The 26,326-nt window shown below is 37.1% G+C and overlaps 1 protein-coding gene across 3 annotated transcripts in view; it reads left to right on the top strand.

Moving 5' to 3' along the window:
* The window catches only part of MYT1L (myelin transcription factor 1 like), a 127,130-nt gene extending 101,811 nt beyond the window's left edge, over positions 1-25,319 (top strand). For 2 of the 3 annotated variants that reach the window (XM_085322948.1, XM_085322947.1), the window contains exons 16-21: positions 1,790-1,873; positions 3,475-3,696; positions 17,638-17,729; positions 20,008-20,117; positions 24,713-24,856; positions 25,179-25,319. In XM_085322948.1, the coding sequence (XP_085179074.1) occupies positions 1,790-1,873; positions 3,475-3,696; positions 17,638-17,729; positions 20,008-20,117; positions 24,713-24,856; positions 25,179-25,319 (793 nt within the window). The remainder of the gene's footprint in view (positions 1-1,789; positions 1,874-3,474; positions 3,697-17,637; positions 17,730-20,007; positions 20,118-24,712; positions 24,857-25,178) is intronic. The other variant, XM_085322949.1, reaches the window with a different exon arrangement.
* Positions 25,320-26,326: the final 1,007 nt, after the last annotated feature.

The raw sequence follows: 26,326 nt of genomic DNA, 5'->3' as shown, positions 1-26,326 counted from the left end.
TCTCTCTTTCACTTTCTGCAGTCCAGGTTGTACAGGGCAATGGACAGATCTGTTCCCAAACTGCCTCCRTGTCTCAGAGCTTGCTTCCTCTTATTCAGATCCCTCAGACTCTTACCCTCCTGCCTCTGTCTTCTTATAGATGATGAGAATGTTATTTTCAAAGAAAACCTTTTTTAAGTGGTGTTGATTTTCTGAGATTCAGTTTATGCACAGGGAAATACAGTACTTTAGCATGCACTATGCAGGTTTGAAACAGCAGCTTTCTTTAAAAAATAAAATGATAGATACATTTATACTAGGAAGTAAAATGGGGCCAGAGCACAGACCCAAGCACCGAAGTGCTGTTGTGCTGAAGTTGTTCAGCTGTGCAGTTGTGAGCTTGCTGGTCTTGCGTGAAGAGGACAGTTCAAAGACCCTTCCATTTTCTGTTATAGACAACAGCTATAATGTCATCTCATTAAAAGTTGCCAGGTAATATATCATGTGCCAATATCATGTGCCAACACAGCTCCTTTTTTTAATTGATTTATTTATGATTTTACAGCATGTCATCTCTGTCTTCGTCTGTGGTCTATTTTTCGTTTATTAGCACAGAATTCTATTTGTGATTGTATCTCCCTTTTCTCTACTTGTTCCTCATAGTCTTCTCTGGTCTTGACAAGATCAAATAACTGAAAATGTTGCTACTCACTGTTTCTATCTCTTCTTCCAGTGACAGTACCTAGTATACAACGTTAAAGTACCTTTTGTCATGCTGAAAATAAAAATTTAATCTTCTATCTTGTGTTCTTGCTCTGAGCAATTTTTCTTTTGTAACAATATTTTGTCTCTCATATCAGTACTTTTGAAGGTGTTGTTCTACTGCTGAATTTCTTTTTTTATGTCCACATGTTAAGATGGAAATAACATTTACATTGAAGATTAAGCATAATTTTTGCATATACATATTTGTTTCCTTGACAGAGATGATAGCAACTACTTTAAAAAACGCCTTCTTACCTTGGGATATCTATTAAAGTCATTGTCAAGTCTACTAAATGGTTTCTGTAATAAATTCATCACATGTAAGGGGAAAGCTGAGTTTATAAGATCCTTGAATAGATAAATCTTTCCATCTTGTATAGTAAAAGCTACCTTCTCGGCATCTAATTATATATAACATCACTTAGCCTAAAATGTAACTTTGTTGATACCAAACCTTTTTTTCTGGAAGTCTGAATACTTAAATTCTTTTTTAGAAAGGCACTGTACAGCTATTAGCTGTTCCCTGTTTTTATGCAACAGTTCTATAGGATCCGTTAGTGACATTTTAGAAGATTTTGTAGTGGTTTTAATATCCCCCCTAGAAAATCTTTAATGCTACCAAGGCTTCCGAAGAGTTCTTCTGTTTTTTCTGCCTATTCTTCGTTCCCTCGCAGACATACGCAGGATGTACTGTTTCCCTGGCTCCTGTTCCTTTTAAAGCTCGTCGCTGCTGCTGCTGAGTCAGCTGGAGGCATTAATAGGCAGCGAGTTTTAGAGCTGCTTCCCTGGCTCCTCAGGGACTGCCTGGGTGGGTGGTCTCCACTGCACTTCCAGTGCTGCCCTGCTATTGCAAACTGAGATGCTTGGATTCCCCCTTGTGGTTGTATATTGCCAGTCGACTTTAATTCTTTACAACACTTAAGCTTTAATTTTAGAAACCAGACAGGAATACCTAGCCTGCTAGTTTTTCATATGCAATGTGTGTTCCTTGTAAACTGTACCCAAGAATGAGAAATTGTGTTTTAATACTTTTTCTTTCACTTAGTCTTTCAGGCTGTCCGCGAGCAAAGAAAAGTGGAATCAGGATAGCACAAAGCAAGGAAGACAAAGAAGATCAAGAGCCAATTAGGTGAGAACAAATTTTGTCAAATGGCCTACAAGTGTTTTATAAGGTCATATATATATATATATATATATATAAAAATATATGTAAATATGTATATGTATATGTATGTATATATATTCATTTTTTTATTAAGAAATTGACTTCATTGTGTTATAGTTATCCAAAAGCAAAGATAACAATAGTTTGTATATAATCTTCTTTGAATCAACAAAATAGCATGGCTTAAGATGAAACACCTAGTTCTCTAAATCATAGAATCAGTGAGAAATAGTAATAGTAAGGAATTCTGCGCTGGTCACACTGACTTCTGTGACTGAAGATCTGTGCTGAATTGTTCTAGCTAAGGATTTGATCCTGTGTAATTTAGGAACAATTATAGGTGTGTTTTTCATGTAAAATTCAAAAACTACTTAAATTCTTATCTCCTAAATACCCTACTAAGTGATTGTATACTATTGGCAAACCATACGCACTAAATAAAGGAGTTATGGGGATAAAGAGTTGAATATCTATATGAGATTACAGTTAAAATCAGACTGCTTAGAGAGTTGCTTGCAAAAAGAGTAGATGCTTGCCTACAGGCCTTTGCTGCCTCTCGCAAGACAGTCTGATATCAGTCGCCACTGCACTCTGCAGATGTGGCGACTACTCAGAACCTCTCAGGACCAGATCCTCAGTGCAGAGTTGCAGCAATATTTTAGTATATTTTAGTATAGGACAAAATATAGTATAGGACTATATTTTAATATAGGACAAACAATGAAATTACCTGCCATGTTTTGACATGTGGTATGTAGTAGTCATACTGAAAGAACATCTTTTTTAAAAAAACATTTCACTTTGAAGATGCCAGCGTGTTCTTTCTAACCCTGATTGTTTGTTTTTTGTAAGTGTGTATTGGGAAATTCCTCAGTAAGGATAAACATCAGATAAATATGGAACTGCTTTCATTGATCTCTCTAGGCTCTAGCATATAGTTTGTTATAAACTCCCCTATTCAGAGAGTGGTTAAAGGTGCTCACCATTTTACAGGTTCTGATGCAGTAGGTGCTATGGTTTCCTATCATCTTGGGTAATCTATCTTCTGATATTTAATATGGCAACATCCTTTCAATTTGGAAAAGGATCTCTTTACAATCAGCTCTGTTTATACCTAATATGTTCATCTCCTTTAGATGGCTTAAAATGTGCCAAGGATTATCCTAAGTAGGATTTTATGCTTATAGAGTTCTTATGGGCAATTTACCTACTGAGTRGAGCTCAGTAGCCACCATTTCAATTCCTGTGTGGTATTCATTGTAATCAATACCTACATTTCAAACATGTATCTCACTCCTTTTGTTACAATTGCACTATAGCAACAGCTTTGACTTCATCTACTGGTTAATGTCCTTATGGTTTATCAAAGAACAGGGATTTTTTTTTCATAGTAACACAATTTTGTTTGTAACATTACCCATTAAAGGGTATCTTCAATATTTTTAAGACCACAGTGCATGRTTGTTCTTTTCTTTTCATGTCGGGTTTATTTTGACTTTGTTGTAGAGGCTACCAGGTATATGATGGCAAGACAATAAAGTTTATCTCATCTATCTGCTATCCAGATGTCCAGTTCCTGGTTGTGATGGTCAGGGTCATATAACTGGAAAATATGCATCCCATCGCAGTGCATCAGGGTGTCCTCTAGCTGCCAAAAGGCAAAAGGATGGATACCTAAATGGCTCACAGTTCTCTTGGAAGTCTGTGAAGACGGAAGGAATGTCATGTCCAACTCCAGGATGTGATGGCTCAGGACATGTCAGTGGTAGTTTTCTTACTCATCGTAGGTGAGTAACTATGGTTTATATTTTTCACTTAAGATTATTGATTTCAGTTAGATTAACATGATTTGAAATATGGCTTCTTGTCATGGTATTTGTCTGTTACCTTTGACTTTGTTTTTTTGATATCTCCAGATAACTGGAGATCAAGTCTCATGAGTTTTTAAGTTCAAGCCCTCTCAGGTGAAGACCTGCATTTTGTACGTATAATACACAGAAAATCGTAGAATATAAAGTGTGCATAATACTAACTGTAAATCTGTTACTGCCTTATTGAGTAACTGCGGACAAATTTCTTTAGGATACACTTTGTGACATATATCTGAATCCTCTTGATTTTTAGAGATGCTGAAGACTTTGTTGATTTCCAAATATCAGAGCATGGAGCCAAAGCAATTAAAGAACTAGTTGCATAAAAACAAAGTATTTGAACTCATTTGGTAATGAAAATGTTTCTGTGATTCTGTGTTCACTCATAACAATAAACATAGAAAACGAGAAAGTAAAAATAATGAAATAAAATATATAACAAAAGAAATAAAAAGTGCAATTTTTAATAAACTTATCAAAATTACAGTAACTTCAGTGATGAAATTTTTCATATCTTTTAAGGGATTAAGGAAGATAAGCAGGTGACCAGTCTAGTAGGGATAAATCTTGCCCTCATTTTAGATGTTAAACAATGAGGAAGCAAGGGTGTTGTAGCTCTAGATAGGAGCCTCCGCATGACCGCGTCTATGATGCCAGGGCAAGTCTGCAGTCGTTCTGAGCAGTCATTGCCAGGGCAATGATACAATCGCTAACATAAAACTCTATTACTTAATAGGCCAAACAAATATGCCTAATTCGTCACCCTTCTCCAGACAGACCTTAGTGGAACTTCTGTACCTTCTGGTTAACCAAACTAGCCTGATCTTATTTTGCCAGTTCTAGCTATAGAAATGAAAAGTTTGTTTATTCTTCTATCTCTTATTTATAATTGTTCTCTTTGAGTCTTTCTTTTACAGTCCTTTATACCTTAACTCAAAAACCTTAAAATCCAAAGGAAACTTTTAAAGCATAAGGATTGCATACCTAAAATCAACAAAAAGATCTACAGAAGTCCATTAGCCTTACTGCAACCTCTCCAGACTTTGTGCACAYAGCTGGTATTTATTGTTTAGGTTAGGAGAGGTCTTTTTACTCAGTGTTTGTATGGTACCTAYCATGAAGAGATTGCAGTCCATGACCCATGGACCTAATTGGTCCAAAGTATTGCACAGCATGCAGCTCCCATAGGCTTTAGGAAGTGGCAAATGCAAAAGCTGTGTAKTATCTGACCGTTCTGCTGATGTTCATACGTGGATTTAAGTGCCTGACTTTCAGTAAAATGACAGTTTTAACTCCTGCATTTCAGTTTAACTTTCTTCATAATGATAGTCATTTACTTTATGGTCTCTGATTTAAGTAAATGGATTTGCCATTAAAATTTTGAAATTATTTTACCTTTAATTGATAGGTACAATACAATATAATTACTGAAGGGTTGCTTTCATAGAGGAGTTTTTAACATAGAGAAAATTGCTGCAACTACCAGCACTAACTTTCTAAAGAAATGTACTAATCCTGAATGTAACTGTTTTTAAAATTCAGGGCAAATGGTATCTGGAAACTTTTAAATAGGAATGTTTTCATGAAAAAATCAGAACTAACATTTTTTACATTTTTTTCTTTCTTCTTCTTTTATTATTATTATTTTTTTTTTTTTTTGCATTAGAGATACCAAAGTATGACATTGAGCAACCTGCCAGCCCTGTGCTTTCTTGAGTCCCATTATCCTGAGCAGACACTTAGGCATGTAAAAGTTTAGACTTTATAAGACCAGGTGTTGGGCAAAAAGGTACATTGTTAGAGGACAGCAGCAGAAGATGAAAGTTTATTTAAAAACACTGACTGAGATAGACTGATCTTATTTAATTGTCTTGAGTTAACAAAGTACCAATAATCTAAGCTGTTGTGAGCAAGTTTAACAATTACTTGAAGCTTCCATAAGATGTGGCAATATTAGTAACAACTAATATTATTTTAAAACTATGATTCATTTCTGTAGACTTGTTAAGATGCTGTTAAAAAGACTTAGTTCAGTTGCCCATAGAAAGGCATCTAGAGCCATTTCAAATGTCTTTGAGTAACTTACCTAGCTACCTCCAGTTGCTGCTCAGAAAGGCATGGATCTGTGGCGGGTCCAGTGTCATATTTGCCACTCTTGGTGATGTGTATTCAGTTCTTGAGGGTATCTCAAGTGACATTACGTATAGACAACTGAATCAAACTTGAAGGGTAGGATTGAGCTTTAAGATGATTTACCTGCTTTACGATTCTACTTGTRGTGAACAAGGTGTTTATACTCCTCTTCTAGTGAGTGCAGTCAGCAGACCCTGGTTGTTCAGTTTACCCACAGGTAAAGACCACCTTTTGATCAGAAGTATTGTGTCCTAAATGCCACTGAGTGTGTCAGTGAGGAGTGGGATGCCACTGTCTACATATAGGCACTTTATGCTGTTTGAAATGTTCTTGAGGCACTCAGGATGTCCCTTGTGGGCTGGCAAAAATGACTTACTTAAGATCTGTGAGACACTCCCATTCTTTTATTATGACAGCTCAGAGCTATACAGGATGTGCAAGGGTACTTGAAATGGACCTAGGCAGGTAAAATGTATGTGCCCTAGAGCACTAGTTCCATGGGAGCTTAGACATGTAGCTCATATGCAGACATGCGTGGTTTTCACACCTGTTATGTGTCTTATCTGGAGCTGAATCTCACCTAAGTTACAGACTATGCCTTTCCTGCCTAAGGGTGGAATATCCCCTAATTTTTAGCATATCCCTTTTAGTAGGCTGTGGTCTCGTTCTCTACCTCTAACAACATTTTACTCTGTGGCTATTCATCTGTAAATCTCAAACACAGCCTTCTGAAGAGAAGCTATGGTATGCCAGTTACAGCCTGAGACCACGTTTATGAAGTCTTTTGCAGATACAGCTGTATTCAGCATGGATGGGGAGGAAGTAAGACTGTGACCATTAACTGAATCAGTAGAAGTTCCTAGGGCAGCAGTAGTTAGTCTTCACTTTTACCAGTACAGCTCACTTCTCTCCTGATGAATGATTTTTTTTTTTTGTCCTAATAAAAATATTTCTATATTAGCAGACTTTTCTAGGCATATATATTAACTGCATGCCTGCAGTCCTTAACAAGTTGCTGGAGATTTTACATTCTATTTGCAGACCACTGTTAATGTAGTAGCATCCAAGCAATTGTAATACTCTGGAAACAGCAACACTTTTCAATTTGCCTCTCAAATACTGCCCAATAGACTGCTTTGTTAAAATGAGGCCAACTGTTGCATTAATTTAAAATATAGATTTTGAAGTCTTCGATGCAATGAATTCTTAGGGCTGCCGAAACACTTATATATGCTTATATATGCTTATACCAATGATGTAATTCAGTTGATATCAATAGACCCTTGAGATGATCTGGTAAAACTTGTTCCAGCTGATATCATGTGATGTAAAACTTAAATGTATGTATATTTGTATGTAAATGTTTCTGAAGTAGAAATAAGTAGTGGAAAGTGGAAGTAGTAGAAAAAACAGTCACAAATTTCAGTAAGTTTTGAATCAGACTGTATGAACAAAGACAGCAAGAAAGGGTTCTGATTATTTAATGTTCTCCATGGCTGTCTGTAGAAATTACTAGAAATAGTCTTATTTTGTCAAGGAGTTCTGTGTATGAAGGACAGGCAAGAGAGGGTTATTAGGAGGGACTTAAAGCAGAGARTTAAGAGCCCTATGCACCAAAACAGAGCCTGTGTCAGGAGGAGAGGCCAGTGTGAAAGAAGGTGACCTACTAGCAATATGAAAATGAATTGGAAGGAACATAAGCAGGTAGGCAGTAATAGGCATATGAAATWAGTTAGTGAATAGGTAGTGAAATGAAATTGGTTATTACATCACAGCTCTTAAATCTGGTTATTGAATAGGCCCTTACATCCTCTTATTTGATATAAAAAGATTTTTTGGACAACATCATTGCTAATATTATGTTGCATGTGTATTTTCCCAGAAAAGACCTGGATTCAACAGCCCTGCTCCTTACTACAGTAGAGGAAATGTGTTTGTGTTGACTTCAGTGGAACTTACATTCATAAATGCCTTCCTAGATATAGGACAATGTTCCTACCCCCATCTCCTGCCGCACTTCTGTTTAAATCAGTATTCACCCATTTCAAACATGCTAATATATCTTTAAAATTCGCTTTACCAAATAAAATATATCCTAGTATAGCTACAGGAGACAACCAAATTTTAAGTATTTTCTTCTGTAGATTTACAAACTAGTGCTTATATTATTAACAAGTAGAGAGGAAAATGGGGGAAAAAAGTGATTTTTCTTTCCTGTACCTGTATCCTCATTGAAAAGAGTGGGATTCCAAGATCTGTAAATAAATAAAACATATAGAGGAGAATTTGTATTGGAACAGAAGGGGCATAAACACTGGGTTTGCCAAATGCTTAGATGTGCTGGAAACAAGTAATGAATGTCATCCAGTAATGATGATCTTTTCCCTTCTGAAGGAAAGAATATACAAATTGTGAGGTGATTATGGAAAATACTTACATATGATTGTAATGGGTTATACATTTTACACTCAGAAAGGCCCAGGTAACTGTAAGGTTGTTCAAAAGCCTGTAGGAAGATAACAACAGTGCGTTCTGTTAAGTCATCACTTCACATACTCATCTTGAGGTGAAGGAGCAATACCCATGTTATTTCCTGTGAAAATTCTGGGCTAGTCACAGGTCTAAGTTACCCAGCTCCATGGCGAAGCCTGGGAACAGGCAGATTAGAAAAAGGAAGAAACGCAAGACAGTAGTTGCCATCAGTAGCTGCTTGCTTGCAGATTGCCATGAACACCCAGCTCTCTCAGAGAACTTCAGAGTTCCCAGACTCCCAAAGCATCCAGGAGATGGCCAACAGGAAATAAAACAAATGTATATGTCGATTTTCATGTGAGTATCTTATTTCTTGTGAAACATGCTTTGCTAGAAATAGACTTTGCCTCAGAAGCCTGTGTTGTTGACCTCAACTCTGGAAGGGAAGGCTTGCAAGTGCCATCTACTGTCAGATCTCCTGATGGTTTGGATGTGATTTGAGCCTATGTCCAAAGAATGATACCTTACTGCAGGGCTTTTCAAGGGGCAGGTGTTAAACTGTTCATAGAGATTCAAAGGAGTAGTAGTTCTATAATCCTGACGTTTCACAACTCCAAACATCTGCTGGTGACTGCAAAGTTGCTTCTAAATTATTGTAGAGCTGTTTGTGTATCTGAAGTCACACCCACCCTTCCTAAAACATTCCTAAAACATTCCTCAGCTTAAACCTTTAAATACACAGAAGTACTCAGCACTGTTTCAGTGAAAGAGGCTTTTAGAAATGAGATATGCGGTTAGAAAGGTCATTGCCCTTTTGTAGCAGCAGCAGACTGTGAGAGAGGGGTCTCTGAGGAAGCTAAGGGCATCTAAGGGTGGAAAGTGTGGGAGGGAAGCAAGCAAGTGAAGTTGGAGAGGAGGGGCAGTGGCAGCCCAGAAGGAAAATGCTCTCGAGGGATGAGAAAGATGATAAATGTCCCTTACCAGCTGACTGAAACTGAGAAGCACTCAGATTATATACTTAGGCTTACAACCTCTGTTATTTGAACAAAATCAGTCCTGCAGGGTCTTGGACCTGGAATAGCCTTTTTCTTGATGCAATATTGTACGACACCTATAAATAAGAGAGCAGGACTTTAGCTTAAATTGCCTGAGATACCAAGTGTCATCTGCTCCTTTCAGTTCCTGAAGAAATGAAAATGCCTGAAATTTAGGTGGCGGTAATTAGTTCCTAGCAGGAGTTGGCTCTTTGGGAGGATAAGAATCTTATTTGAAACAAAAGCTGAAATGTTAAAAAATGTTTTCTGATATTTGCTAATAAATCAGAGAGAAAAAATAGAAACTTTATTAAACAACTGAAAATATAATCTATGGAAAAAAAACAGATCTAACATACACTTCACTATGGGCTAAGGCAACATAAAGACATCAGAAGGTAATATATCCACAATGTAAAATGTAAGAAATGGTAAAGTCATGATAAAAGACTTTGTGTAAAACAAGGAAAAAAAAAAAGAAGAAAAATAATTATGAGCATATTTTAAAAAAAAGCAAATTCAGATTCCTGGACTTTTTCTCAGGATATTCTAAAGTGGCAAGACATCATATTTATGAGGAATTTAAATGTCCAGCAATCATATCTGGAGGGAACTAAAGTTTAAAAAATACTTAAACATGGTGTGGTGTTCCTATGCAATGTTGAAGATAACATTGAAAATGGTAAAAACTTTCCAGAAGAGACTTTTTTCATATTCTTGCATCTTTCTTTTCATATATTTAAGAAACAAAAATACAGTAAAGCTTCATATGTGTATATTATTTGTTTTATTATTTATTATTTATTATTTGGTTGCATCTACTTCTAGCCAAGCCCCTTGTCAAGTCAAATACTTTCTTTTGTTTTGTTTATTTGCTACTGTAGGTTGCAAAAAAGAGTGCCACATTTAAGTCAACATTAATTCACTCTTAACTCTCATCATTTCAATTTTTCCCCTTGTAGATTTCTTAAAGCTGTTTTTTAATCTGTCTGATCAGTTTGGCTGCCACTGATTTATTTTGCTGCTTTCTGCCTTTTATTTTCTCCTAGAAGCTCTAGGTCTTCTAGACTCCTCAGGAGAAGGTCATACAGTATTAAGAGTAGGAAAGGACTAACAAAACTCACTGCATTTGRCAATAATTACAATGAACTAATGATAAATGTCATGGTTGCATTATTGAAAGATTAGAGAATGCAAATACACTGACAGATTTCCAAGAAGGAAAGTAGAGAAATATGACAATTAAATGTTTATAAAGAAAAGAACTATTATACTACACAACGTGACAGTTTGGTCTAGATTTCCTTTAAAGCAGACTCTAAGGCTAAGCTGGGCAGTAAAGCGGGCCTGGGACAGACTCTGTCTGAACTGTCTTTGGGATCAGTGGATAATGCTACCCTCCAAAGCAGTGTCCGCACGTTGTGTGGCAGAACGCTAGTTGGCCTGAACCAAAATCATACTGTAGCTGTGCTAGCAGTTGAACATAGCAATGCCTGGGGCTATGTCCAGGCCCTGCTTAGTTTGTAGACTTGGTTTCTGGAGTCATAACCAATAATCTATGAAGTGGATCTTCTGGTACAACGGATTTTTTGCTCTAGGATCAGTTTAGACACAGAATTCAGTGTGCACCTATCAGYTCTGGGAAGAAATGTCTTTCTAAATTCCTTTTCAGCACCCCTCTCCTTTTGTCCTCTTCCCCTCTTACTGCACTCATGCTGGCTTCTCTTACATGGGGTCTCCTGCTCAGTGTTTCCTTCTTCCTTCTGTGCTTACCAGTCCTCAGCATTTGAGACAGGTAGCTTCTCCTGAGCCCTGCARAACAAGACAGTCTCACTGGTCTTYTGCTCATCCCACCTGGCYCTGTATCYGCAAGAGGGACTGAGGGCTGAGGARGGCCTGGAGTGCACCCATTGACTGTAGAAACAAAATACACGGAGAATTTTGCARCCAAACACTAACACTGGAACTGAGCGTGCTCAAATGACAGTTTGGCAAAGGTTTGCACTTCAGCCAAATCTACATTCATTTTCATGAGGMCAGCAAGATGTATCTCTAAACTCAGAACTAAACCTCATGAAATACCAAGTTTTGCTCCAATTCAGGGAGAGTTAGAGAGCCTGTCAGGATGATTTTTTYCCCCTTGCTATGGTCAAAACACTGTGTATTGTACAAATATATTCTGAGAAATAGAGATTTGTTTCTATAACACTCAGAAAAACTRAGCAGACACCTAGCATGAAAAATTCCAGCTAGGTCAGTTAAAAATTGGCAAAAGTGACAAGCAACTAAATGCAGAGCCCAGTCATTGAAYGAGTTAGTCCCTTTAACTGTGGTAGTTCTGCCAGCTCTTTTCATTACGATCTAAAGGTAGGATGAAATGACATTTTAATTAAATGTGCAGTCTATTAAAAAGACACTTAACRGAGRGCTGATCTAAAAGGACTTAAGAGATTTACTTATCTTGGGAAATGCAAGGAGAAAATAACATGAAATACACCTTAGGTTTAGYTCAGTTGGTTAGAGTGTGGTGCTGCTAATGCCAAGCTCGTGGGTTCAATCCCCGTATGGGCTACRCTGAGGGTTGGACTAGATGATCTCCAGAGGTCCCTTCCTTACCATTCTATGATTYGTCTATGATTAGAAAAAGCAGACTGCACATCATAAATAAGAGAACCAGTTTTGCTGTGCAGACCTGACAAACAGCAGCAGACAGTAATTTGTACGTGTGTTTGCAGTGTGATATACCTGTGATTTTAGGCACTTAGCAGAAGCTTTCTAGTTATAAGCCTGGTTGCCCTTATTCCAGCTGTAAACCATAAAAAGAAGCAAAGATCACTGGATGGCTTTTTAGATTCCAGGTGGGATGAATTGTCCTCTAGAAGTATCTTTCTTTCTCCGTTAGCAATGGAAATGCCTAGTGTGCCTATGCTTCATTTTAAGTGTCCGAAGTTAGCTGGGCACTGGTGACTGAATAGGTCCCTTGAAATTTTTAGTTGCCAAAAAGCACTGATCAGAGCTATGTAGCTAGAGATACACCCTACATAGTATACATGAGGATGTTGCTATATGCCCTATTCTCCTGACTGGTAAATCCACTGGTCTTCAGGTCACCTGTTCTGCTGTATGCGATCACAGAGCGGGAGAGGCAGCAGCCTTTGCAGTAAGCAGCACTGTGCCCCCAGCCAGGGGGACTCCGGTCACAGGCACCCTGGCATCCTCTAGTGCACCCTATTTCCCTGCGCCTTGGTACTAGGGCCACCAGCATATCACATAGCATGCTGCCATGCCTTCAGACTCACCAGAGAAGAAATGAGGGAATTTTGAGCAGTTATTGCACCACTGGGCAAGAGACAAAAGCTCTTTGCCTATTAATGCATGATACAGGTCAAAGCTCCYTAGCAGTGTCTTAAGGAGCCCACCCATAGAGCCCTTTTGCTGACTAAGCAACTTTAATTAACAAAATAAAGTGTAAATTTGCCACAGGACTACTGTGCACAACCGAAGGGCAACCTGGCAGCGTTCTTAAAATTCTTCTGTTTGAAGATTAATTAATCTTTTTTCTGTTGTACCTTCATGCCTCAGGGAGATTCCTTTCAAATTTAGTCTGYTCTCAGATTTTTTTACTCAGCTTGGCATGGTTTACTGTTCTGCTTAATTTCTATTTTTGTTTCGTACTTCATTATTTTGTTTTGAGGATAGATATAATTAGGCTATAACAGTATTTTACCTTTTAAGTCCTTAACAAACAACCAAATACCCTCTCTACTTGTGGATGTCATGACCATTCACTCCATAGGTACCTGTCCATTTGGTGCTTGACTGACCACATTTTAATGCTGCTTTAACCATGCCCCTCCAAAATTAGAAATGTGGTTCCTTACTGGAAGTCTCTCTAAAACAATGATCATATGGCATTAAAAAGATAATGAAAAGTGTATGACTTTACCTTTTGTTTTAATTGAAATGGCTCTATTTCTTTCATAGTCTCTTGGGTAGTGTTTTGCACTGGTTCTGGAACCAATGTAAAGATTTATTCAAATAGAATCAAATCTCAACTAGAATCAAATCTCAACTGCTTTTCTCAACAGCTTTGGAAAGCAGCTTGGATTAGGAGCTGCCAGTTTCCATGTTAGATCAAGCTTTTAGATTTTTTTAGCTTATATTTTTCTCATGATTGAAAATTTAAGTGAAATATAATGATCTTTTACATGGACATTCAGGTGTGAATTGCAAATGCATCACAAAAAGGGGGGGGTGGGGAGAAGCTTGTATGCAGCTTACAGAGAACATTGGTATTTAGCCATGGAAAAAGATCTAAAAAGGGCCACATGAATCAGAAACTTGATCAGAAAATTGAGCTGATCTGGAGATTTCTTCCAACACAGMACAAAGGCAACCAGGGTTTTGTGGCTGGTGGGGAGAAGAAGAGATTCTGAGAGTCGCAGCAATCTCCTTGCCAGCCCCTCTACTGCTAGCACTCCTGGCCAGGTAACCTTCCTCCCCCKTGCTGTGCAGTGCCAGCAAGGATCTCAGGAGAAGCCAGTCACCCTTGAACGTAACTAGGACGGAGTGCTGGGCCAGGGAGGGGGCCTTTTATCTCTGCGGGAGCTGTGCACAGAGCAATTCATCCTTTAAGACATGTAGCAGAACTTACTCCTGGGAATAAGGAAATCACTAAAGCTGATACTCTTCAATGTGGAAAAATAAGTGGTTCACGGATTTAATATTAAACCAAGGAGAGGGCCACTTTGATCATTGAGTCAGATCTCTTAACTYGAACTTCAAACAGTACCATTAACARGCGCTTAGACTTAAGAGTAAGGTTTGTCCATTAACAAAATAAAACAGTGGTTTTCACTCTGATCTGTACTTCCCTGAATATCAAAAGGGTTTGGGGTCTTTCATTCATAAACAGAGGTCTCTTGAATATATGTTCCTCTCTCGAGTTTGTAGAAGATATTATTTTTAATAAACAGGAAAAGTGTTTCATTTTCTTAAGTTTTTGAAAAATCAGTGTGGTAGTGAATCTGGTTCTACGTTTATGAAGTTAGCCTTCAGGAGTGCTTTTCTGGTACTGTAAACAGAGGCACTGGTTTCTTGTCTTTCTTTTCTTTCTTTTTTCCCACATCTCTACTTTCCTGTTTGAGAAATGTTTTCTTCACTTGAGAATCCTTGTACAATTCCTTCAACTCCAAGAAGAACCAGACTACTACTGTCTGCTGAGGGGGGAAAAAAAAAAGTGTAATAGCACACACCTGGAATCTGCATAACCAAAATCAGTCACCCAGTTACTCCACGTGATATCCTTCATTCAGGTGGCCTGTCTTGTTTGGCATCCCTGAAGATAGTGCAGTCATAGTCTTGAAGTGGTTCAGGCTTTTAGACTTTCTTTTCTATAAACTTAATTTCATAGTAAATGTATACTAACCTCCTATGCGCCTTTCAAACTTTTTTTTYCCAGTAATTTTCCCTTTATTTTGTGACCATTTTCTCCTTTTTTCTTAAATCATGTGAATATATGATTCTATGATATGACTAGATGTAGGTAATAGTAATCTAAGTAAAATCCTAAGCAGGCAAGAAAGAAAATTAATTATTCATATTGTGTTCAGCTCTGACAGATGCAAACTCCATATACACTTTATTCTGATCTGTGCATACAGTCTTCTGTATACCATTTAGATGACTGGGTTTCTGTTAATCAGTGCTCTTCAGGGAATTTAGGATAAGATGTAAGCTTACATATGGGTGGAGTATATTTTGTAAGTAGAGTTTATAGGACTACTTCACCTCTTTAATCTGAGCTCTGCATGCCTCCATTTATAAAGTTTTCCCCCAAAAGAGGCCTGATTTATGCCAATTGAACTTCTGTGATTTAAAACCTACTCACCTCTTCTACCTGTCAATCCTACAGGCATCACAAATGTCTTCTGCACTGATGATGCCATTCCCTGCAAAGCAAAGCTGCATGAGTAGCTCACAGCCGTGCACCTCTCCATTTTGCACCCAAGCCCAACAAAAGCAGTTTTCCAATATAAATGATGCGTTATGATGTCAGATGTATCCAGCTAACAAGGAAAAATTGCGACCTCAAATTTTAGCATATGCATACTTCACAGGAGGCTTGCAGGAACTGACCCTAGATTATTTTAATCTAGCGGGTTAACTCATTTTTCATAGTAGTTTGTAAATTCTGACAAAGGTTTGAGGCTTTAAAGAATGATGTGCCAGATTGCACTTTTTTTTTYCTCAAAGTAGAGATTAAGCCTGACAGTAGAAATCCAGGGAGAGCTAAGAGACATTGCATCTCAAAGAGACATAGTGCTGATGAGCAGCTAGTTGTTGATACTTTGTCTCTGTGGCAGCAGCAGTTTGCAGATCCTGCTTAATCGGGAATTCAAAAGTAGTTAGGAACTGGGTGTTGGTGCTTTTCGCAGCCCACCTAAAATGCTGTAGCTTCCGGCTTGGTAGCATCCACAGTGTGACATTGATAAATGATGCCTCAGTATGTTTATACTGTATTTATTGCAGCAGTACCCCCAGCAATGTTATTAGAAACTTTATTGATTTTTTATTATGGAAAGAATATTACACTATGTCTATGTTTTCTTTTGCATGATTTCTCATCTATGTTAAAATAATGGCAGTAGCAAGTGAGATAGTTGTGATTAATTTTACTAGTTCTTTGTTAGAATGAACAAGCTGTAGATTTCTGTGTTTGTATAAAGGTCAGTGTAAGATTTATCAGACATTAAAAAATAAAAAATAAGCAAAAGTGGGATTACATGCTAATTCCACTTGTAACAGAAGCTGTATAACACAGGCATCAATTGAAAAGGCTTTAAACTTGATGTGAAGATAAGTATTATCCTTACTGACACTACAGAATGGTCTGCTAGCACGTTTTTTCTTGGTCTTTTYTGATTTTTGCAATGCTGGAAGCATATTTTGCTTAGCTGTTACAGCACTGAAGTGTATTTCACTCATACTTATTTCAATCCTTGTACATTTTTCAGACAAAATCTTAATAAATTCAAGAAAAATAAACTCATACCTACTCTTCTTTGTCCAGCATTACTCCTGTGTCTCTGATGTCCAACCATCTAGAAATTTAGAGCCCCTCCCAGTTCCAGAGCCGCAGCCTGGGAACGAGATGTCTTTTAGGCACCAAAGTTGGTAGGCACACTGAATCTCTCAGTAAAATTGTAATCCCTGTGCCTATGTTTTTCCTTGTTTCATTATTCTTCTGCACTTTGAAGTGCACAGTTCTAGCATCCTGGTCTCATGCTGGTCTGTTTAGGGTTTGAATGCCATATTTATGTCCAATTTTGAGGAATAGTTTTATTTTGAGGGATTGCCTAAGGTATCATCTGTCAAAACCTTTAGAGAGGAAAAGGCTGAGGATCATGTACCCTAACAAACTTATTAAAATACCTGCTGATATTAACCTAAAGAAGAGTGAAGACAAAATAAGAGGAAATTAATTACATCAGCTGAAATGATGCAAAAATGAAGTCAATTAAATGATGTAGAAACTTTGCGTATCCTGATGTCTTTCATTCATTTCCCTGTGCCACAGTTGTTTGGGTTTTTCTACCCTCAAATGCCTAATCCCCCTTAGTTTTCCTCAAGGCTCTTCCTYACTTCAAGAAGAAGGTTGTACTGCRCACATATGTAATGTGAGAGATACTCTGTGTTGAAAAGTTTACCCATAAATACAGAAGACAAACAGTGAGAGTAGAGAAGATGATAAAGTTTTTTGTTTAAGGCCACACAGTGAGTTTATAGCAGAGCTTGGAACAACCCCCTGCCTAGGCTGAAGTGAAAAGCTGTTAGGTCATGCTATTTCTTTCATATGGATTTGAAAGGATGAAAGCTCAAAGTGGGGGCATGCAAATTCAAAAGGGAATATTTACACAGTAACTACTTTTAAAAGATAACTTTTTAATAAGAGCACTGTATCTTTATGAAGTTTGGCTCTTCTTCTCTGATTTATACTTTTACAAGATATATCTGACTTTTATGTTACTCATCTATACAAAAAGAATAAAATAATGAAATCACTYCTGATAAGTCCTTCTTTTTCAGACTGACGTGCTCTTCTAGTACCAGGCAGTGAGGACAAACTTCATCTCTGATACTGTTTTTATAATAGTTTTGGATTACAGATTTATTTTCAATGACCTATCATAATTAACAGGCTCTTTACTGTTCACAGTTTATCAGGATGCCCCAGAGCAACTTCAGCTATGAAGAAAGCAAAGCTATCTGGAGAACAAATGCTAACAATAAAGCAGCGAGCCAGTAATGGTAAATTTTCAATCATTACCTTTCTAAATGTTACTTCTTTGTAAGATAAAATTATCATTGCTGTATGTTTTTTTTCTACATGTGTAAGTCTTCTTTGTATAAACAGTGAATTCACTGTCAGTAGAGTTGAAACTGATTTTTATGCTGTGGAAATCTGAGCTAGCACTGGAATGAGTCAAGTTGGTCTATTATGCCTAYATAAATCTATAACACTCTAAAATATTTCAAAAAGGAATATACCACTATAATTTTATGCTTCTTACCTCATTCATCAAGGTGGATAGTTGGTCTTATATTGCTGCAGGATTCAGAAGAGAAAAGACTTGTTTGCAGAGGTGCTGAGTCCTCGTGAGCTCCCTTGAATTCATTTTGAGCTGTAGTTCAGTAACTTTTGGCAGATGTAGATGGCCTTGTGCCATTTTATCTGCAATCCTTCCTGGAAACCCTCAGTTGCAGGGGAGATGATGAAAGTAACTTAAATGAAATTCAGGATCATAGGCTGGTATCTGAAGTGCAATTAAAGAAAATTGTAGGTGCTGCAGTTCACATAAGTACCACAAAAGTCTTGTCCAGAAGGTATCTAAGYCCTAAGTTTTCTGAGAAAACTTTGCTTAAAGATGTTGCCTAAATGCCTAAAGATGCTGTCTTTTAAACTCCAGTGAATATCTGTTGAATTTTACTGTATTTGAGAGCCCCCAAGCATTTACAGAAAATGCTTTGTTCAACAGTAAGGGCAGAAGCTGTTGTAACCCACATGGAGAGCACAGCTGGAGAAATAAGTGTGGGTTGTCTTTGTTCAGTAGCTGGTATCCAGAGAGTGGAGGATCTGGGCTTAATTTTCCCTACAGCCAGGGGAGGCTGAAATCTTTGTCTGCTATACCTGAATAGAATGCCTGAAGGAGCAGCATATAGATGTTCTCAGTAGTTAGGGGGACATGTGGCATCCTTCATGTTACAGTTATGCACTGTGCAAACAGGTGTGCAAGATTCACAGCAGAAAAAGCAAGTGAGAGCATGCATAGGAGAGATATGCAACTACCAGAGAGAGTCCAGCGTAGGGCTACGAAGATGATCAGAGAGCTGGAGCATCTGCCCTACAAGGAAAGGCTGCGAGAGCTGGGCCTCTTCAGCCTGGGGAAGAGAAGACTGAGGGGGGATCTGATCAATGTGTACAAGTACCTGAAGGGAGGGTGTCAAGGGGACGGGGACAAACTCTTCTCAGTTGTCCCATGTGACAGGACAAGAAGCAATGGGCAGAAATTGAAGCACAGGAAGTTCCACCTGAATATGAGGAAAAACTTCTTTACTGTTAGAGAGATACAGAKCACTGGCACAGGTTTCCCAGAGAGGTTGTGGAGTCTCCTTCTCTGGAGATATTCAAAACCTGCCTGGATGCAATGCTGTCTAACATGCTCTAGTGACCCTGCTTGAGCRGGGGGGTTGGACTAGATGATCTCCAGAGGTCCCTTCTGACCTCAACCATTCTGTGATTCTGTGATCCTGTAGTGGTAGGAGTTAAGATCTTGACTTTAGAGAAAGTAAGCCTATTTCATCCTAGGGCTATTTTATGCTCTTTTATAGTAATTAAATGAACAAATAAATAAAACCAGTAGTTCATTCATGCTTGAATCCTGAAATAAGTACCTTTAAAATTCTGTTCCCTAAATGTTTATGTTATAAAAGCTCAGGAATCACTTCAATTTTGCAAATTATCACATATATCATTATATAATAACACCCTTCTGAACCATGGAATTATTAAAAGAAACAGCAGAATCACAGTGCATCCCAGGGCATCCATGACATTTCTCTGTGTTGGGAAAAATTTCTTCTAAATTAGGTACAAATGATTTTGACAACACTGTGATATGAAGAGATTAGCATGTTACCATGTTTTTTTTTCCTTCAGAAGGTCTATGTATGCACAAAATCTTTCAAATAAGTTACATATGACAGGAGCAGAATTCATTGCTGCAGGTGCATTTCTAATAATGTGAAGTTAAAGTCAGCACATACAAAGAAAAAACTGTGTCTTATCACTCCTCCTGCCATTTCCATCATTCTCATGGGAAAATTACTATAATTCTTAAAAGAAAAGTGGTGTGAAATACATTGTTTTAACTTAAAAAGAAAAGTTTGATGAAACTTACTGTTTTATTCTTTACTTTAGTACTTTTATTTGAATTATATTTAATTTCAATATGGAAATAATTCATTTAATGAACTCTGATTTAAAGCATAATTATTTTAACATGCCTGTTATTTTTATATCACATAGGTATAGAAAATGATGAAGAAATTAAACAGTTAGATGAAGAAATCAAGGAACTAAATGAATCCAACTCCCAGATGGAAGCTGATATGATTAAACTCAGAACTCAGGTAACAGTTTTATGAAGCCCTAAATTCAGCTCCTTTTTATGCAGGATTGGTTAGAAGAAATATAGGAAATATATTTTTCTTTTTCATATTTCTTACATGTTATGTTTTATATCTCTGATTTGCCAGAAAACAGTATTCATGGTGCATTTTCCACATCAGTTGCCACCATGAAAAAAAGCATTAACAAAATACATTTTCTAAAATAATGACAAAAGTATGACCTGTTATGATCAGCTTTGTATTTTTCCTTGATGAGAATAGATATATACCTTCTTAATAGCAATTAAATTGTTAGGTGAGACCATGGTTATTTACATAATTTACAATGTGAACGAGCCCAGATGAAGAACATCCTGCCACGGTTGTGTTACAGAGGAAATCTAGGTAGGGAAGTGAACACTTGTTACACTTCATCACACTAACTGCAGCCCTTGGCAGAAGTCGTAGAATACTACTCACCAGTTCTCAGAACTACCGTAATCCCTTTTCCATTCCACAAAGATCTACTGGAAAAAAGGTGTGTGGGGGGAAGCCACTAGAGTATTAATTAAAACCTCATCTTATTGTCATTCTTGACCAGTCCTAAAACTTGATGGAAAAGGCAAAGGAAAGAAACTAATTGAATTCTTTCCCTGGCATTTTCCAATGCCCAGTATAGCTTGCAGTGCTTTTTTCTTCCCATGACTTGAGCATAGAAATGAATAGTGAGAGAGAATGGTTCTCACCGTTCATCAGCCTTTAAGTTCCACAGTCATAATCATAAAATGCCCATTGATCTTGATGAAGGCAATCAAAGCTAACCTCTCCTTGTTTCTTCTTTTATCTACTGCTTGCAGAGAAGAGTGCCCTTTTCATTGTCCTCCCCCTCTTGTATCCTCCTAAATAAATGATAGGATCTTGCCCTTCAGCTAGAGTTTTCTTTGAATTCTAAATCTTAGCCAAAATGATATTGAAACTTCACTTTTATTGCATGCCTGTCTTCAGGATTCTATTGTCATTATTTGACCTTTATAGTATTTGACTTATTTTTTACCCAGTTCTGTGATGTGACCAAACATAATTATAAGGTAATGAGAAGAAAATTGGCAAAAATGTAAGGCAAGTAGACTAGTTAGTGGCAGGACAACTTTACCTGTTTGTTTTGGGGGGATTTGGTCCTAAGTTTTAAAGTTAGAAGTTTCCAATCTGACTGATGTTTTCTTATGTTTAATACTATGCTATAGGTGCTATTCGCATAAACATTGATTTAACTGAGTTTTTTTAAAAATACCAACGAGTTTGGCAGTCATATATACACTAGGTAGATTTCCCCCCAGCTGTTGGTAGCCGTATGTATTTTTATTTATTTATGGCCAAATGAATGAAAAAAAGAAACAGGGCTATAATAACACTATTCAGGCATAAAACATGCATGGAGTTTCAGGGATTTAGCTAGGAGTTTTAGAACAAAATCTGATCTGAAATGAAGCCATACTTCACTGATCTCAGTTCTAGCTTTCACAGTTCAGACCGATGCCATTGCGCATTCTTAGGAAATCAAATAAGGGATTACTTGGGACCATTTAGCACTCTTGGAAAAAAGCTCAGCTGATTATTTCACTATCCAGTTCAAATGATGATCTTCACATCTTGACACAATAGATTTAGAAAAAGAGTAAAACTGACTGCGACACATATTGTCATTAAATTAATTAATAGAAAACAGAACTACAAGAGACCTTGAAAGCGCTTTTCAGTCCACCAGTCTTCTCCTTCCCTCATCACCCCTCAGCTCTACCTAAACCAATCCTGACAGATGCCTGTCTAACCTGTTCTGTTATGCCCACAGCACCAGATTCCACAACTTCCCTAGRCAGCCCATTCTAACGTTACCTATTCTTATCCGATTAACTGCTGATACCTAGCAGAAAATCACAGCTGAGTCAAACTTCACAAAAATTCAAGGGCCTCAGTTTTAATTTAATACGCTGTCCTGAAGATAGGCAGTTTACATTTCCAACATGTTGACTGTTATATCATAGTTATTATCAATCCATTAAGAGTATCAAAGTCAGCACTCCCCTTTTTTGTAATAACAAAACCTAACAAAYAAATCTAACAAAATTTTGTTAAATAAAACAAAATGTTTGCTGATGCACCTTCAGAAAATTATTGTGTGACCTAATTTTCAATAAAATTTCATACTGGGTAATATGCAATGGGAAAGTAGAAGTAGTTCTGTGAACACTAGAACTAGCAAAAGTCTCGTTGTAAATAGATTTGTCCTGTGGATGAAAAGTGTCAGTGAATTTTTTTCCTACAACAAGAACTGCCTTTCATGTAGAATATCTTACCCTTAATGCAGTATGAACTCATGCTGCAATCTTTTAATATCAAATTTGGTAGAACTTAATTTTTCTGATAAGTTTGTTTAAAACTAATCCAAATGTATGAGAGAGGGAGAGACATAAAGGACCAGGAGAGAAAGAAAAATCTGCAAATAATTGTATGTCTCATGCTCTAAACAGGTTATCCCGTTTTTAGAACAGGTACTTGTGAACATTCTCTAGTTTTAGGGTAAAATACCATGAGGGAAATTCCAGACACTAGGTAAATAAATACAATAATTAAGAACGCTGGTTATTGATCTTAGAACTCTTTCAGAGGATGATTACTTGAAATTGTGTAATACGCTGATCACCTGCAACTGAATTTTCAAATAGTCAGCATCTTACTTGACATGGCCCAAGAAAAAATAAACCAGGTAGCAGTTCTCAACTAGCTAAAAACATCGGTGAAATGTCAGTCCTACTTAAGTTACCGTGAGACAGCAGCACTATGCTGTACTGAACTGGGCCATTATTGCTCTCAGGCTCTTCACTTTGGTCTGTAACTTAATAAGTTTTTAGGGTTAATATCCCAGCATAGCTGACTTTAGCTAGCACCTATGAAAGATATTTTGCAGTTGTGAATGGAATTGCTCTTGAAAACTGAATTCCAGACAGCCCTCTCTCCTCCCAAAACATGTGTTTATAACGTATATCTGATCTGTGCTTTGACATACACAAATTGAAAGCATAACAAAAGAGAAAGATGTGTTCTCATTCCCAGTGCTGAATATTTTTACCTATTCTAACTTCTCTTAGAAAGAGCTCAAAATCAATTAATCATGACAAAACCAAGCCCCTGTGATACTGACAGCATGGATTAGCTGCTACATAAACATCTGTAGTCAAAGTCAGGGCTACTTAGAGATTGTTTTATATAGCCACATCACTTGTCAAAGTTACTTTTGTCAACCAGTGGATTGTATTTCCAAAAACAGACTAAACCTTTGAGTCCAGAGTAGAGTAAACTTGAGGCATCTAATGACCTGATTGTGCCAGCAGTTTCTTGAAATTTACTGACCCTGATCAAATAGTCATAGAAGAACTTTTTCCCCTTCAACTTATTATTACCACACAAACCTGCAGCCTTCTATTCAACATTTAAATTCTATCAATTCTTTCTACAGTTCATTGTCTGTGTCAAATTAGAAATGGATAAAGCTCATTTGGAGAATTTAAAAGCTTGTATTCTTTGGCATTATTTCCTCTTCTCTGGTTTCATTTTCTGTCCTCTTGCCAATGTACATTTTAACCTACACACACAGACACACATAGTACACTTTGTAATAGCTGTTAACAGTTGTCATCCAATGTGGAAACTAAGGACAGGTCTGTAGGGGARAGTATAGACAGACACGAGGAAGTTCTGCACGCGCTCTCAGTGGGTTGGAAAGAAGCCAGTGCTCATCTGAAATCCTAATAGCTTTATTATCCCAGTGCTCTGCACAAGCTTGAGGAAGTTGCCTCTCAGCAATGTTTATTATTTCAAGCCCAACAGCACGTTAAGCTGGTGCTAACTTGTGTCTGGTCACCTGGGAGGACAGGAAGACCATACTCTCAGTTGTCTTCTCTCATACGTGTAGTCATGCTCCAAGTGCCCACTTTCCTGGCTGCATGTAAATTTTTTTCGGTTCCTTCAATTTTCTTTCTGTTTTTTAGACTCCATTCAGGATTTGTACACACAGTACAGCAGTGTGCAATTCTTCAACTTTCATAAACAGCCCTGTGAATTTGCACAGAATCAAATTATAATTACAAAGAGCTAAACACTGGCAGCAAGGAGCTGCAAATGCTTAGCTAACAAGATATATATTACAGAAAATACAATAAATTACATGCCTTACTGGCCCCAAAATGTCCTGTTGACTACAGATAGGCTCCAAAGAGTGAAAGTGTTTAGCCGCACAGCCCAACTTGCAGATTTAACATCATTAAGCCTTTAGACTTGAGAAATGTTTTTGTCTTTTAAAAGCTATAAGCCAGCAGAACCAAAATTAAGTTCATGTATTTTTACCAATATGGAAAAGACAAGCTGTTAAAGTCATACAATATGCAGTTGGAATAAGAAGTCCTTAAAAATGATAAAAATTGCAGACTCAAGCAAAATCTTTTTTTTAGTTTGAGTGAAAAGTTCTTTTTCTGTTTCTCTGGTGTTTTTGTTATCGTTTCCTTCAGAGTGCATGGTTTATAACAGCTTGCCTTATATTACATTGTACACAAATTTATCCATTTTAGATTACCACAATGGAGAGCAACCTGAAGACGATAGAAGAGGAGAACAAAGTAATCGAACAGCAAAATGAGTCTCTTCTTCATGAATTGGCCAATTTAAGCCAGTCTTTAATTCATAGTCTAGCTAATATCCAGCTGCCACATATGGTAAGTGATTGAGAGCACAAGTTAAGGAATTTGGCGATCTTCAGTTCACTTCATACAATAGATGTCTTTTTTAAGTTTATGGTTCATCAACCAGTTGGATATTTGTGCTAACAACACTGAAACCATAAAGATACATTTAACTGCTAACAAAGACATGGAGGGCCTGTTCCAGTGTATCCTGTAAAATTAAGTAAGATCTAAATAGGCATTTTAAATATTATAAAAAATGGTGGCAATATGCCTTGATAATATGTTATGCTTAAATGAATATACGATTAAGAAAATAAAAGTTGTATATGAACTACTATTTAATATCTCGTAGGAACCAATCAATGAACAAAATTTTGATGCTTACGTGACCACTTTGACGGACATGTATACAAATCAAGATCGTTATCAGAGTCCAGAAAATAAAGCCCTACTGGAAAATATAAAGCAGGCTGTGAGAGGAATTCAGGTCTGAACAGCTGCTATAGTGGTGAAAGTCTTGCTTAAAAAAAGGATGCCTCTTGTTTTTTGCTGCTGTAATTTACCAGAAAGTGTTATATATTTATTTCTGTTTGAAACAGTGTTATGCTTACAAGACTTCATAATGATTTTATGTCTTGCTTTAAAGATAGTAACTGCGGAATAGTTTTTTGAATACATTCACATTTTGTACGTTTTCATATAAGCTGACATAGTGTGATATGCCATGTAATGTTTATAGCTGCTAATGTATGCACATTTTTGGGGTATATATATTTCTGAAGAGGTAAGCTGATCAAAATAAATAGAGTGTAAATTCTTTTTAATGCTTTAGTGATTAAATGTTTTAGTATTTTGAACTGAAATGGACAAAAAAGAAAAACAGCTTTGAATGACAATGTTGCAGTCTACAGCCACTTTTTAAACACTATCATTTTGCCTCATGTTGGAGGATTTTATGGGATTTAAGAAATACATTTTGTGTGCATATTGTTTCATAGCAAGAATTGGTTGCAAAAATGCTTTATTTTTGAACAATGCTTGAAAATATTATGTGACTTTTGTTTTTGGAGGATGGTGTGTGGTGGGGGCAATAAAATGAGGTTTTTTGAATTCCAAGAAAATGGCATGGATTAGATGTAAGATACAAAATGGGTAATTTATTGTAAGACAACATCAAGCCATGGAAACTTGACAGAAGATTCAAAGCAGCTTAAGCAGCACTTTTTAATTAACTTCTAAGCATTACATGGTATGAATATGGGAACTTCCATTATGAAAAGAACTATATCAGAGGTGGACAACGTGAAGATATCAGCTTTTATTTTCAAATAAACTTTGGAGCCAACATTCTCTTGTCTCTGCTGGACTGCTAGTGCCCCTCTGAACTATCTGTTATAGCAATGTAGTTCATCTTTCAGAAATTCTGTGTTTTCAATTCAAGATGGAGGACAATATTTTAAAATTAATATTGCCTTTTTACATCTTTAATTTTGGAATAAA

This window comes from Rhea americana, unplaced genomic scaffold (assembly GCF_003343005.1).
Source record: "Rhea americana isolate MKP2758 unplaced genomic scaffold, rheAme1 scaffold_80, whole genome shotgun sequence".
NCBI lineage: Eukaryota > Metazoa > Chordata > Aves > Rheiformes > Rheidae > Rhea > Rhea americana.
The sequence above is the reverse complement of the archived record's forward strand: the minus strand, read 5'-3'. Positions and strand labels throughout refer to the sequence as shown.